Raw genomic sequence first — 15,147 nt, 5'->3', positions numbered from 1 at the left:
GGAAAATCTCAACAGATCTGACAGCATCTGTGGAGAGAGAATAGAGCCAACGCTTCGAGTCAGGATGGCCCTTGGCAGTATTTTGCCTTTATCTTATCGATCACAACTCGCCCCATCACTGCAGGTATCTCTCGCCCCGTCACTGCAGGTACCTCTCGCCCCGTCACTGCAGGTACCTCTCGCCCCGTCACTGCAGGTATCTCTCACCCCGTCACTGCAGGTACCTCTCACCCCATCACTGCAGGTATCTCTCACCCCGTCACTGCAGGTACCTCTCGCCCCGTCACTGCAGGTATCTCTCACCCCGTCACTGCAGGTACCTCTCACCCCGTCACTGCAGGTACCTCTCACCCCGTCACTGCAGGTATCTCTCACCCCGTCACTGCAGGTATCTCTCACCCCGTCACTGCAGGTACCTCTCGCCCTGTCATTGCAGGTGCCTCTCGCCCTGTCATTGCAGGTACCTCTCACCCCGTCACTGCAGGTACCTCTCACCCTGTCACTGCAGGTACCTCTCGCCCTGTCATTGCAGGTGCCTCTCGCCCTGTCATTGCAGGTACCTCTCACCCCGTCACTGCAGGTACCTCTCACCCCGTCACTGCAGGTACCTCTCGCCCTGTCATTGCAGGTACCTCTCGCCCTGTCATTGCAGGTACCTCTCACCCCATCACTGCAGGTACCTCTCGCCCTGTCACTGCAGGTACCACTCGCCCCGTCACTGCAGGTACCTCTCGCCCCATCACTGCAGGTACCTCTCACCCCATCACTGCAGGTACCTCTCACCCTGTCACTGCAGGTACCTCTCGCCCTGTCACTGCAGGTACCTCTCGCCCCATCACTGCAGGTACCCCTCATCCCGTCACTGGGGGAGTCATTCAGTATGCTTATCTTCTGCCTTAAGTCAAATCTTTTAAATGGATAATCTCACTCCCCAGGTTTGTTGTTAGGGACTCCATCAGCATCTGTGCCCCAAGAAACCTGTTGATGGGCTTTCATGCTGACTTTCTAACCCATTCCCATTGATCAGGCTGAATTCTGCCATCATGAATACTGGAATCTGACCTCAGTATCACTTGTGTATGTGAACTGCTCCAGGCAGCAGCACACCTTTTTGCAACTGTGCAAAGATGAGTGGCAGGTCAGAATATAAAGAATAGCAGAGAATGACAGAAAGACTAATCAGGAGAAAGAAATTAGAGTATAAGAGGAAGATGACTGAGAATGTTAAATTGGTTTGCAAGAGTTTCTACAGATAATTAAAAAGGAAAAGAATAAGTAAAGTGTTGATCCTCTCAAGTGAGAGAATGGGGAGTTAATCGTAAATAATAAAGAAATAGTGGATGAAATAAACAAATATTTTGCTTCTATCTTCCTTATACAAGATACAAAAAACATTTCAGTAATAGCTGCAAATCAAGAGGAGAAAGGGAAAGAGGCACTTGGCGAAACCACAATCACTATTACTGAGCAAACTAATGGAGCTGCGGGCTGACAAGTCTCCAGGTCCTGATGGACTTCACCCTTGGGTATTAAAAGAGGAGACTAATGAGGTAGTAGTTGGTGCTAATTTTCCAAAATTTGCCAGATTCTGGAAAGGCTCCATCAGACTGGAAAGCAGCAAATAAACCCCATCTTTTCAAGAAAGGAAGGAGGCAGAAAACAGGAAACTAAAAGCCAGTTAGCTTAACATTTGTGGTAGGGAAAGTGCTAGAATTAATCATTAAGGAGGTTATAGCTGGTACTTGGAGAAACTCAAGGTAATTGGGAAGAGTCAGCATGCTTTTGTGAAAGGGAAATTATGTTTAACCAATTTACTGGAGTTCTTTCAAGGAGTAACATGCACTGTGGATGAAGGGGAACTTGTAGACATGGATTTTCAAAAGGCATTTGAAAAGGAGCCATATTAAACGTTATTGAGGAAAATAAATGTTCATGGTGTAGGGGTAACATATTAACATGGATAGAAGATTGGTTGTCTGGCAGAAAATTGAGAGTATGTATAAATAGTCTTTTTCTGATTGGTAGGATGTGATGAGTGGAATTCTGCAGGGGTCTGTGCTAGAGCCTCAACTTAAAAGTTAAAGTTTATTTATTAGTCACAAGTAGGCTTACATTCACACTGTAATGAAGTTACTGTGAAAATCCCTAGTTGCCACACTCCGACGCCTGTTTGGGTACACTGAGGGAGAATTTAACATGGCCAATGCATTTAACCTGCACATCTTTGGACTGTGGGAGGAAATCAGAGCACCCGAAGGAAACCCAGGCAGGCACAGGGAGAACGTGAAAACTCCATACAGACAGTGACCCAAGCCGGGAATCGAACCCAGGTCCCTGGTGCTGTGAGGCAGCAGTGCTAACCACTGTGCCACTTTTTACAATTTACATCAATGGCTTTAAATGGGAATAAAGGCCTGGTAGCTAAATTTGCAGTTGACACAAAGATCTGCAGGAAAGTAAGTTGTAAAGAATTGCAAACTCAGTGACAAGGCTATGACATAGTAATTCAGCAGACTTTCAATTTTCTGCCAGAAATATTTTAACTTCCTTCAGCTGTAACAGCCTCAACAAGCTGCTGTTCCTCTCACTTGCAGGATTGCGTACAGTGGCGGGGTGGGGGGGGGGGGGGGGGGGGCTGCAGCTGGTCAATTACCAAAATTGTTGTGCTTCTGTATTAATCAACAGTAAGTGGCTTCTTAATCAGCTTGATTGCATTTCCACTGCTGTTGGGCATGTTGCTGTCATGGCTCCCCATCCACCACCAGGAAAGAAGGAAGCGCATCAGAGAACTGGTTCAATGTTTTTAAGTCTAATTTTCCAGTCCCCCTACCCCTGCTTCGAATGTCACCTCCATGGGGTTGGGAAATGTCTGGCATTGTCTCTGCTCTGCCTCTTCTGGTTTCATTTCAAAGATATTTGGAGGTACTTTATCAATTCTATTTAAGATTTTGTATCCCTTGATCCACCCCTGCATCCACCTTGTCTCCATTATAAAAGTGACTACATTTCAAAGGTACTACATTGACTGTGAGGCACTTTGGATATCCTGAGGTAATCATGAAAAGTGTAACTGTATACAAATACAAGTCTTTATTCTTTCAGACTGAAGATATCTTCTCTAAAGAACAAAGAAAAGTACAGCACAGGAACAGGCCCTTCAACCCTCTAAACCTTGCCGATCATGATGCCCCAACTAATCTTTAAAAAACCTTCTGCCCTTACTCAGTTCGTCTCCCTCTATTCCCTCCCTATTCATGCACCCATCCAGATGTCTCTGAAATGTTGCTAATGTGCCTGCTTCCACCAACTCCTCTGGTAGCGTGTTCCAGGCACCCACCACTCTCTGCGTGAAAAACTTTTCCCGCACATCTCCCTTAAACTTTTTCCCTCTCACCTTGAACCTGTAATTGACACTTCCACCCTAGGAAAAAACCTCTGACTATCCACCCTGTCTATGCCTCTCAATTTTGTAGACTTCTAGCAGATCCATCTACAGCCTCCATCTTTCCAGTGAAAACAATCCTAGCTTATTCAACCTCTACTCATAGCCAACACCCTCGAGACCAGGCAACATCCTGGTGAACCTTCTTTGCACTCTCTCCAAAGCTTTCACGTCCTTCTGCTAGTGTGGTGACCAGAACTATACGCAATACTCCAAATGCGGACTAACCAAAGTTTTATATAGCTGCAACATGATTTCCCAACTCTCGTACTCAATGCCCCGGCTAATGAAGACAAGCATGCCATATGTCTTCTTAATCACCTTGGCCACCTGTGTTGCCACTTTTAGGGAACTGTGAACCTGCATGCCCAGATCCCTCTGTATGTTAATGTTCCTAAGGGTTTTGCCATTTACAGTATAACTTACACCTAAATTTGATCCTCCAAAATGCATCACCTCCCATTTGTCCGAATTAAACTCCATCTGCCGTTTCTATGCCCAAGTCTCCAATCTATCTATATCCTGTTTTATCCTCTGACAATCCCCGGCACTATCAGCAACTCCATCAATCTTCATGTCATCTGCAAACTTACTAATCAGACCACCCACATTTTCCTCTGGATCATTTATATATACTACAAACAACAGAGGTCCCAGCACTGATCCCTGTGAAACACCACTAGCTATAGATCTCCATTCTGAAACACACCCTTCCACCGCTACTCTCTTTCTTCTATAACCTAGCCAGTTCTGAATCCATCTAGCCAGCCCACCCCAAATCTCATGTGATGTTAGTTTTTGTACCAGTTTGCCATGTGGGACCTTGTCAAACACCTTACTAAAGTCCACATGAACTATATCCACAGCCCTTCCCTCATCAATTATCTTTGTCACCTCTTCAAAAAACTTGGTGAGACATGACCTTCCCAGTACAAAACCATGCTGCCTGTCACTACCTAGTCCATTTTCTTCCAAATGTGCATATATCCTGTCCCTCAGTATCTTCTCCAAAAGCTTTCCCACCACTGACGTCAGGCTCACTGGCCTATAATTTCCTGGATTATCCCTGCTTCCTTTCTTATACAAGGGAACAACATTGTCTATTCTCCAGTCCTCTGGAACATCGCCTAAGGTCAAAGAGGAGCCCCGTTGTAACGTGCCCCGATTTAGTGCGAAATCAGATATGACGCGATGAATCATTGGACCCTTTTTTTTACCATTTCCAGTTTCGTGATTTAGCGCGACCCCGATTTAGCGCAAGCCCGATAACATTCGCGATATCATTTTATGGACCCCAACCATCGCATTACAACGGGGCTCCACTGTATCTGTTAAAGCCCCAGCTATTTCTCCCCTTGCCTCCCACAGTAACCTGATAGATCCCATCCGGCCCCGGGTACTTGTCTATCATAGTGCAATTTAGGTTATCCAACACTTCCTCCTTCAATATATTAGCACTCTCTAGAGCGCTCACACACCTATCCCTGACCTCAACATCCATCATGACCTTCTCCTTGGTGAATAGCGGTACAAGTACTCATTAAGGATCTCACACACTTACTGTGGCTCCATGTATAACTTCCCTCCATTGTCCTTGAGTAAGCCTACTCTTTCTCTTGCTACCTTCTTGATCCTAATATATGAATAAAAAGCCTTGGGATTCTCCTTGACCCTGTTTGCTAAAGATATTTCATGGTCCCTTTTAGCCCTTCTAATTCGAAGTTGAAGTTCCTTCCTACTTTCACTATATTCCTCAAGGGCTTTGTCCATTTTTAGCTGCCTAGACCTATCATATGCTTCCTTTTCCCTTTTGACTAAGCTTACAATTACCCATGGTTCCCGAATCCTGCCATTTTTATCCTTCATTTTTGCAGGGACATGCCTGTCTTGCACTTCAATCAACTGGCCTTTAAAAGCTTTCCACGTGCCAGACGTGGATTTGCCCTCAAATACCCGCCCCCAATCCACATTCCCCAATTCCTGTCTAATTTGGATGTAATTGGCCCTCATCCAATTAAGCACCCTCACCTGAGAGCCACTCTTGTCCTTATCTATGACTACGCGAAATCTTATGGAATTATGGTCACTAAGCCCAAAATGCTCCCCCACTGAAACATCGATCACTTGGCCTGGCTCATTCCCCAATACCAAATCTAGTATGGCCCCCTCCCTGGTTGGATTGTCAATTTACTGTATAAAAGAGCCCTCCTGGACACATCTAACAAATTGTTCTCCATCCAAGCCCCTGGCTGTAAGGGAGTCCCAGTCAATATGGGGGAAGTTAAAGCCACCCATCACAACTACCCTGCTTTTTTCACACCTTTTCAGTATCTGACTACACAACTGCTCCTCTGTCTCCTGCAGGCTATTGGGAGGTCCAAAGTACACTCCCAACATTGTGATTTCACCCTTCCTATTCCTGAGCTCCACCCATAAAGCGTCACTACAAGATCCCTCCAATACATCCTCCCTCAACACAGCTTCCTCCAAGCTCACACTTTACTATGCAATGGTCTTTCTTACATTCCTCCCAACACGGGTAAGTTTTATTTGATATGGTGACCAGGACTGTTTGCAGATGAGGCCTCTCACTGCATTGTGAAACATTTACATGCCCTCTGTTGTCTTGTTCAGTTATAAATTCCATTCGTCTTTCTGCAATTCAATTGTGTTTATTTACCAAATTATCCAGAAATTGAAAATGAGGATTCTTATCACCACCCCTTACCAATTCCTCCCTTGACTAATTCAAACTGGCCCATTGGATACTCACAATTCCCATTTTTCCATCTGCCTAATTATCTAAGTGTTCAGAATCTCCCTGAATCATCTGCTCGCTGAACCATGGCTGGTGCTCCCACTAACTTGGTGTTTGGGTGAAAATTTGACAACCTGTCACAGTCATACATGAGAAACTGCAAGTGCCCTGTTGGACCCGATTCAACAGTCATCATTTGGCCAAAGGACTCTCCACAAAGCTCCATTTCCTATTCCTATTCCTTAACCTGAGCTTCGTTCAGCAAACCGTCTCTAACAACTGCTCTAAAGGACAGGTTTATCTCAAATTTCCATCACTGACCTTGGAGACGCTGGATCTGTTTGGCAAAGTTTTCAGTTTGTTGCACGTTGACCAATCTCTGCTCCTCGAGCAACCCTGAAGTATTTGGAAAGGTCAGAAGTCAGGTGCAGCATGGGTCAAATACAGAATAAAGCTCCCTCTACACTGTCCTATCAAACACTCCCAGGGCAGGTAGAGCATGGGCTAGATACAAATAACAAAAATGCTTGAAATACTCAGTTCACCAGGCAGCATCTGTGGAGAGAAACAGAGTTAATGTTTCAAGTCAAGGTGCAAGTTCCACATTGGCTGACATCACAGCAGATACACATCTCAGCTTCCACACTGGCCTGTTCCAAGGACATCCAGGTCCCCACCCCGAAGGGTCATCTGTCCCCAAATCTCACTCTCATCACCTGAAATTCTTTCAGAAACACCAAACGCCATCACACCCCTCCCCCTCCCCACCCCTACCACCACTCCATCACCTGCATTTCTCTCAGAAACACCAGTCCCCACCATGTGCACCCCCCACCCCCAGGCCTTGCACATTCTCAACACCTGAGTACCAGCTCGCAACACCCCTTTCTATTGTTCATGAATCCCACCTACCTTGCAGATCCAGGTAGTTCTTCTGGTGTCGGGCAGCCTGGTCCTGAGATTCCTTCAACTCCTTTTGAAGCTGCTCAATCTGCAACATCAACTCATCCAATTCCAACATGCCTAGCACATTTTCACTTGATTTTGAATCTCCTGGTTTCATAGCAAGTGCTTCAGGATCACTTACTAATTGGTCATAACATTTGTGGACGCATGTCACCATTTCATGAAGTTCCACATTGGCTGACATCACAGCAGATACTTTGGGATCGACTGCCTTGCCTTCAAGTGGTTTGGGATCCATTGCATTGACCTTGGATAGTTTGGGATCAACTGCTTTGACTTCAGATAGTTTGGAATCAGCTGACCGGTCCCTGGATAGTTTGTGATTGTCTGACTTGGCCTCGAATAGTTTGGATTCAGCAGACTCGATCTTAGATAGTTTGGGATCAGTTGTCTTGACTTCAGATAATTTAGGATCAACTGCCTTGACTTCAAATAGTTCGGGATCAACTGAGTCGGCCATGGATAGTTTGGGATCAAATGAATTGACTGCGGATAGTTTGGGATCAGTTAACTTGGCCATGGATACTTTGGGATCAGTTGACTTGACCTTGGATAGTTTGGGATCAGTTGGCTTGACTTCAGATAGTTTGGGATCCGTTGATTTGATCTCAGATAGTTTGGGATCCGTTGATTTGATCTCAGATAGTTTGGGATCAGTTGACTTGACCTCAGATAGTTTGGGATCAGTTGACTTGACTGCCAGTATTTTGGGATCAACTGACTTGCCCATGGATAGTTTGGGATCAGTTGACTTGATCTCCAGTATTTTGGGATCAACTGACTTGGCCATGGATAGTTTGGGATCAACTGACGTGACCTCAGATGGTCTGGGATCAACTGACTTGACCTCAGATGGTCTGGGATCAGCTGTCTTGACCTCAGATGGTCCGGGATCAGCTGTCTTGACCTCAGATGGTCCGGGGTCAGCTGTCTTGACCTCAGATGGTCTGGGATCAGCTGTCTTGACCTCAGATGGTCCGGGATCAGCTGCCTTGACCTCAGATGGTCTGGGATCAGCTGCCTTGACTTTAGATGGTCTGGGATCAACTGCCTTGACCTCAGATGGTCTAGGATCAGCTGACCTGACCTCAGATGATCTGGGATCAACTGCCTTGACCTCTGATGGTCTTGGATCAGCTGACTTGACCTCAGATGGTCTCAGATCAGCTGACTTGACCTCAGATGGTCTCAGATCAGCTGACTTGACCTCAGATGGACTCAGATCAGCTGACTTGAGCTCAGATGGTCTGGGATCAGCTGACATGACCTCAGATGGTCTAGAATCAGCTGACTTAACCTCTGCTAGTTTGGGATCAGCTGACTTGGCCTCAGTTAGTCTATGATCAGCTGACTTGACCTCTATTGGTTTGGGGTCAGCTGTCCTAGTCCTAGATGTTATGGAATCAGCAGATTTAACCTCAGATGGTTTGGGATCACATGACTTCATTACAGATGATTTGGGATCAACTCTCTTGAACACAGATGGTTTGGGATCAAGTGATTTGGCCTCAGATTGTTTGGGATCTGTTGACTTGATCTCAATAGGTTTGGGATCAGTTCTCTTGATCTCAGGTAGGTTGGAATCACATGACTTGGCCTCAGATAGTTTGGGATCACATGATTTGGCCTCAGGTGGTTTGGGATCACATGACTTGATCAGAATTGGTTTGGAATCAGTTGACTTGACCTCAGTGGGTTTTGAATCACTTGATTTGACCTCAGACACTTTGGAAACTGCTGACCTGGCCTCTGACATCTTTGAAGTAATTGACTTGACCTCTGAACTTTTGAATTCAATAGATATGATCTCCAATGGTTTAGGATCAGCTGACATGAGCTCAGTTGAGTTGACTAACTTGATTTCAGACACCTTGGCAATGGCAGAGTTGATCTCTGATATCTTGGGATCAGTTGACATGACCTCAGATAGTTTGGGGCCAGCAGAATCAACATCAGAAACAATAGGACTGGTTGAATTGGCCACCGATAAATTTGGAGTAACTGATGTCGCCTCTGGTGCAGGAATATCAGCTGACTTCATACGTGACTCTATGTCAGCTGCCATTGTGACATTTGATGTTGATTCACTTGATTTCACATCAGATGACAGCAAATCACCTAAGCAGAAAAGAATCAGTAATGAGTAAACATCCAAATTAGAGAGTTCCCAGAGTGCTCTGATCTCACTGGATAGCGTTCCCACAGTTCTTCCCTCACAGGACAGTGTACCCAGAGCCTGTCCCTCACAGGACAGTGTACCCAGAGCCTGTCCCTCACAGGACAGTGTACCCAGAGCCTGTCCCTCACAGGACAGTGTACCCAGAGCCTGTCCCTCACAGTAAAGTGTACCCAGAGCCTGTCCCTCACAGGACAGTGTACCCAGAGCCTGTCCCTCACAGGACAGTGTACCCAGAGCCTGTCCCTCACAGGACAGTGTACCCAGAGCCTGTCCCTCACAGGACAGTGTACCCAGAGCCTGTCCCTCACAGGACAGTGTACCCAGAGCCTGACCCTCACAGGACAGTGTACCCAGAGCCTGTCCCTCACAGGACAGTGTACCCAGAGCCTGTCCCTCACAGGACAGTGTACCCAGAGCCTGTCCCTCACAGGACAGTGTACCCAGAGCCTGTCCCTCACAGGACAGTGTACCCAGAGCCTGTCCCTCACAGGACAGTGTACCCAGAGCCTGTCCCTCACAGGACAGTGTACCCAGAGCCTGACCCTCACAGGACAGTGTACCCAGAGCCTGTCCCTCACAGGACAGTGTACCCAGAGCCTGTCCCTCAGTACAGTGTACTCACAGCCTGTCCCTCACAGGACAGTGTACCCAGAGCCTGTCCCTCACAGGACAGTGTACCCAGAGCCTGTCCCTCACAGGACAGTGTACCCAGAGCCTGTCCCTCACAGGACAGTGTACCCAGAGCCTGTCCCTCACAGGACAGTGTACCCAGAGCCTCTCCCTCACAGGACAGTGTACCCAGAGCCTGTCCCTCACAGGACAGTGTACCCAAAGCCTGTCCCTCACAGGACAGTGTACCCAGAGCCTGTCCCTCACAGGACAGTGTACCCAGAGCCTGTCCCTCACAGGACAGTGTACTCAGAGCCTGTCCCTCACAGGACAGTGTACCCAGAGCCTGACCCTCACAGGACAGTGTACCCAGAGCCTGTCCCTCACAGGACAGTGTACCCAGAGCCTGTCCCTCACAGGACAGTGTACCCAGAATTATTGACTTGACCTCAGACATCTCAGGAACATCTGACATAGTCTCTGATATCTTGGGAGTCAGCAGAATTGATGTGACCTGGGTCTCAACAATATGCCCAGAGGGGGTGGCATCCTTTTGTCATCCCAGGATTTATTCCCAACCCCTCCTGACAATTTCTGAGGGCAATGGCAATATGGCAGCAAAATCTGGAAATATCACATATCTGCACCACACTTTACACAGAACATTGTTCCAGCTCCATCTGCCCTTTACATGAGATTTAATACTGCTCTGGTTGTTCTGCCAGCACAGAAAATGAATCATGTGTGATTCATAATATATCTGGGAATGAACAACTCAGTCTCTTAGCTGTTTAATTTTCAATTTGACACCATCAGAAAAAAATTAGCCTTGTCCTGCTTAACCAGCAGGGTTCACTGGAGACAAAGTCACTAAAATTCAGAGATTATTCAGCCTCCCTTTGCAGCACCTGCCTTAGAAGTGTTTGATGGGGAAATGTAGAGGGAACTTAACTTTGGATCTATCCGTGTTTTAAACTGTACGATATATGGGGACAAAAAGTGGGGACGGGGTGATTAGTATATTTGGTGCACATTCGGGTGCAAGGGGTAGAGTTTGGGATGTTTTTGATTTGATTTATTATTGTCACATGTATTAACATACAGTGAAAAGAAAAATTGTTTCTTGCACGCTATACAAAGCATACCATTCATCGAGAAGGAAACGAGAGAGTGCAGAAACTAGTGTTACAGTCATAGCTAGGGTGTAGAGAAAGATCAACTTAATGCAAGGTAAGTCCATTCAAAAGTCTGACAGCAGCAGGGAAGAAGTTATTCTCGAGTCGGTTGGTACGTGACCTCAGACTTTTGTATCTTTTTCCCGACGGAAGAAGGTAGAAGAGAGAATGTCCGGGATGCGTAGGGTCCTTAATTATGCTGGCTGCTTTGCCGAGGCAACGGGAAGTGTAGACAGAGTCAATGGATGGGAGGCTGGTTTGCGTGATGGATTGGGCTACATTCATGACCTTTTGTAGTTCCTTGCGGTCTTGGGCAGAGCAGGAGCCATACCAAGCTGTGATAAAACCAGAAAGAATGCTTTCTATGGTGCATCTGTAAAGGTTGGTGAGAGTCGTAGCTGACATGGCAAATTTCCTTAGTCTTCTGAGAAAGTAGAGGCATCGGCATGGTGGGACCAGGACAGGTTGTTGATGAGCTGGACACCTAAAAATTTGAAGCTCTTGACCCTTTCTACTTGTGGAGTTAGTAGACAAGCTGGCCCAGGAAGGAGTTGAAGGTGCAGAACATGAAGCAGTAAATGTGTGGTCAGTGACAATGGGAGTTCACAAAGGGGCAATGCGGTGGCCTCTGAGTTGGAGACTCCTCTCAGAATCTTTATTAAATAACCGTGTGATCTTCCAATGGAAACATGATAACATTTCCTAAAGGCCCTCGAATTTCAGCTCATACATTTTCTCCAGGTCTGAATGATCAAAGAGCGATATAGTCCAAAGGTGTGCGGGTTAGGTTAATTGGCCACGCTAAATTGCCCCTTAGTGTCCTGAGATGCGTAGGTTAGAGGGATTAGCGGGTAAATGTGTAAGGATATGGGAGTAGGGCCTGGGTGGGATTGTGGTCGGTGCAGACTCAATGGGCCAGATGGCCTCTTTCTGCACTGTAGAGTTTCTATGATTCTATGACTTGCTGAGTAATGTCTGCTTCCAATCTTCTTTTGCCCATTCTCCTAGCTCATGTTGGTCAGAGGAGTCGTTGGTCTCGCTATATATCTGAATGTGACTAGCCCTTGTTTAAGAGAGCCCTCCCCAGTCTCGGGCTGTTTCTGCTGTTCATTCATTGCCCAATTCCATGTGTTTTCAACGTGAGCACTTGGCACATAATTGTCAGTCCCAGACTCTAACCTGCAACCAGGAAGGTAGTAATGTTCTGACTCCAGTCTAGCCTCTAAAGATTGCAAAGCAGAGAATCGAGTACAGTGTAAAGCAGTCTATGTCCTGCACCATGGAAGAGACAGAAATATATAGAATGCAAAGGAAAACTGGCAAGCTCGGAGCACGCACACCTGTGCTGCTGATATTTGTGGCGGGTGAGTGTGTGAAGGGAACAGAAAGTGCATGTGGACCCGTGAGAGCACAAACTCACTTGGCAGTGGTATCTGAGGCAGGTATGTGAGATATTGATTCTGTTCCACACCCGTCAGAGATGAGACAGGACATACGAGTATAATTTAACACTGCGCTCAGTGGGGTGACCCCACGCCAGGGTGCTACTCTGAAACATAATACCAGCTGTCTGTACTTCTAACATTCACTAGGATGAGGCAGCACCACAGAATGTTATTAATGAGGTTTGTTATTAATATCCTGCTTAGAGATTTGCTTTCAGTTTAGAATGCTTGCAGTCACTCTCAATAAGTGAACTCAATGGGTTCTGGTGTGGGTGTGGAAGACATTGTGGCCATAGGCATGATGGAGGGTGTGCGCCAATCTCTTGGCACTGCCCCTCTCATAGTGCAACAACCCTCAGTACTATTCCTCCAACAGTGCAGCATTCCCTCTGTACTGCCAATCTGACACTGTAACACTCCTTCATTACTGCCTCTCCAACAGTGTAGCACTCCCTCAGTCCTGGCCCTCCCTTAGTTATGTATTGGGAATGTCAGCCCAAATTGTGACTTCTGACTCCACGAATTAGCAAGGGAGAAAGTAATAGACTGGATAATTACAGGCCAGTCAGCCTGGTGGGGAAATTATTCAAAAAACATTCTGACAACAGTATAATCATAATTTAGAAAGGCACAACTTAATTAAGGGCAGTCAGCATGGATTTGTTATGGGGAGGTTTTATCTCACTGGGTCAATAAGGCTAGAGCTTTAGTCTACATGGATTTGAATAACTGAAAATTTGGCAAGGGTTCACATAGCAGAAGGTCGTTATAGTAAGAGCCAAGGGCAAGTGAGATGGTGAATGCAAAACTGGTTTAGTAGCAGGATGTTAGATGGGTAATTATGTGACTGGAAGGCTGTTTCTAGTGTGGCTCCACAGGGTTCTGTGCTGGATCTCTTGCTTTTCGTGGTACATGCTAATGATTTAGACTTAATTTGTAGGGCGCATTAAGATTAAAAAACTTTCAAATGATATAAAAATTCATCATGTGGTTAACACTGAGGGATGAAGCTATAGCCTGCAGGATGATATCAATAGACTGGTCAGGTGGGCAGTAAAGTGGCAAATGGAATTAAATCTGGAGAAATGTGAAGTCATATATTTGGGGAGGTCAAACAGTGCAAGGGAATACACAATAAATGATTGGATACAGACAAGTGTAGAGGTACCAAAGAAGCAGGAAGTACACATTCACAGGTGTCTGAAGATAGCAGGACAGTAGATAAGATGGTTAAAAAATCAGATTGAATATTTTCCTTTATTAGCTGAGGCATAGCATACAAGAGCAGGGAGGATACACTAGAGCTGTATAAAACACTATATCAGACTGCAGCTACAGTACCGTATAGAGTTCTGGCCACCTCATTACAGGAAGGATGTGATCATACTAGAAAGTGCAGAGGAGTTTACACGGATGATGCCAGGACTGGAGGATTTTATCTATAAGGAAAGGTTGGATGAGCTGAGATTGTTTTCAGTGGAACGAGGCAGCCTGAGGGTAGATTTTATTGAGGTGTAAAAAATTATGAGGGGCTCAGATAGAGCAAATAGGAGAGACCTATTTCTCAAAGCTGAGAGGTCAATGACCAGAAGACACAGATTTAAAACAACTTGTAGGTAGATTAGAGGGGAGCTGAGGAGAATTTTCCTATGCTCAGAGGGTGGTGAATATATTCCCTGAAAGAGTATAGAGGCAGAAAAGGTCTCACATCTAAAAAGTACTTTGTTAAGTACATGAATGAATGGACCAAGAGCTGGAAAGTGGGATTAAACTTGATTGATTTTTTTCAGCTAGCACAGACACGATGGGCAGAATGGGTTCATTTTGTGTCACAAATGTTTCTGATCCTCCACCATTAATCACAGCTGGCACTACTCACCCAGTGCTTTTGGTGGCTTCAATGGAAAGGTTGTGAAGATGTGTGCTGCGGAATAATTGGCTCCTGACTTGAATGAATAGGGCAGACAACTGGGGTCATACAACCCCTGTTCTGGCAAGACCTCAAAGCTCTCTCAGATCCTACAGTCATCTGTTAAAACTGCTCACTATTCCAGAATCATCCTGGAATGCAAAGAGAACTTCTGGCTCCTTTACTGCAAACTGTCTTCCGAAGCCTCTCTCCCTTATCTCCTCTAACTTCACCTCCACAATAACTGAGAGCAGTTTGTGGACTTCTTCATCACTAAGATTGAGACCATCCAATCAGCTGCCTTTGTGGTGCACTTCCCTTCCACTATCCCACTGGATCAAACTTCATTTAAAGTATCCCTCCCTAGCTCTGAACTCTCAACTTCCTCTAGTTTTTCTCTTATCTCCCTTCATGCCCTCTCTGAAATTACCTTGCCCATGAGACCCACCTCCTGTTCCCTTGAATGTACTTCCTGGTATCCATGTTAGCTGATATTGTTAACGATTCTCTCAGGTTCTGCCCCTCTCTCCTTCAAATCTCTTTCATCATCCTCCTCTTCCTTCTTCCAAATTATGACCCAATTTCCAACCTATATTTTCTCTCCAATATTTTTGTACATGCTGCCATCTTTAAATCTAAGAGCTTCTTTCCCAGGATTCCATGC

The 15,147-nt window shown here is 45.9% G+C and overlaps 1 protein-coding gene across 1 annotated transcript in view; it reads right to left on the bottom strand.

Annotated features, from left to right (window-relative positions):
• The window catches only part of LOC144507499 (uncharacterized), a 60,085-nt gene that overhangs the window by 12,445 nt on the left and 32,493 nt on the right, over positions 1-15,147 (bottom strand). Inside the window, exons 10-12 of the mRNA XM_078234623.1 lie at positions 7,113-9,284; positions 6,522-6,596; positions 1,063-1,175 (exon numbers count right to left, since the gene is read on the bottom strand). Of these exons, the coding sequence (XP_078090749.1) occupies positions 1,063-1,175; positions 6,522-6,596; positions 7,113-9,284 (2,360 nt within the window). The remainder of the gene's footprint in view (positions 1-1,062; positions 1,176-6,521; positions 6,597-7,112; positions 9,285-15,147) is intronic.

The sequence above is a fragment of the Mustelus asterias genome, chromosome 19, assembly GCF_964213995.1.
Source record: "Mustelus asterias chromosome 19, sMusAst1.hap1.1, whole genome shotgun sequence".
Lineage (NCBI taxonomy): Eukaryota > Metazoa > Chordata > Chondrichthyes > Carcharhiniformes > Triakidae > Mustelus > Mustelus asterias.
The sequence above is the reverse complement of the archived record's forward strand: the minus strand, read 5'-3'. Positions and strand labels throughout refer to the sequence as shown.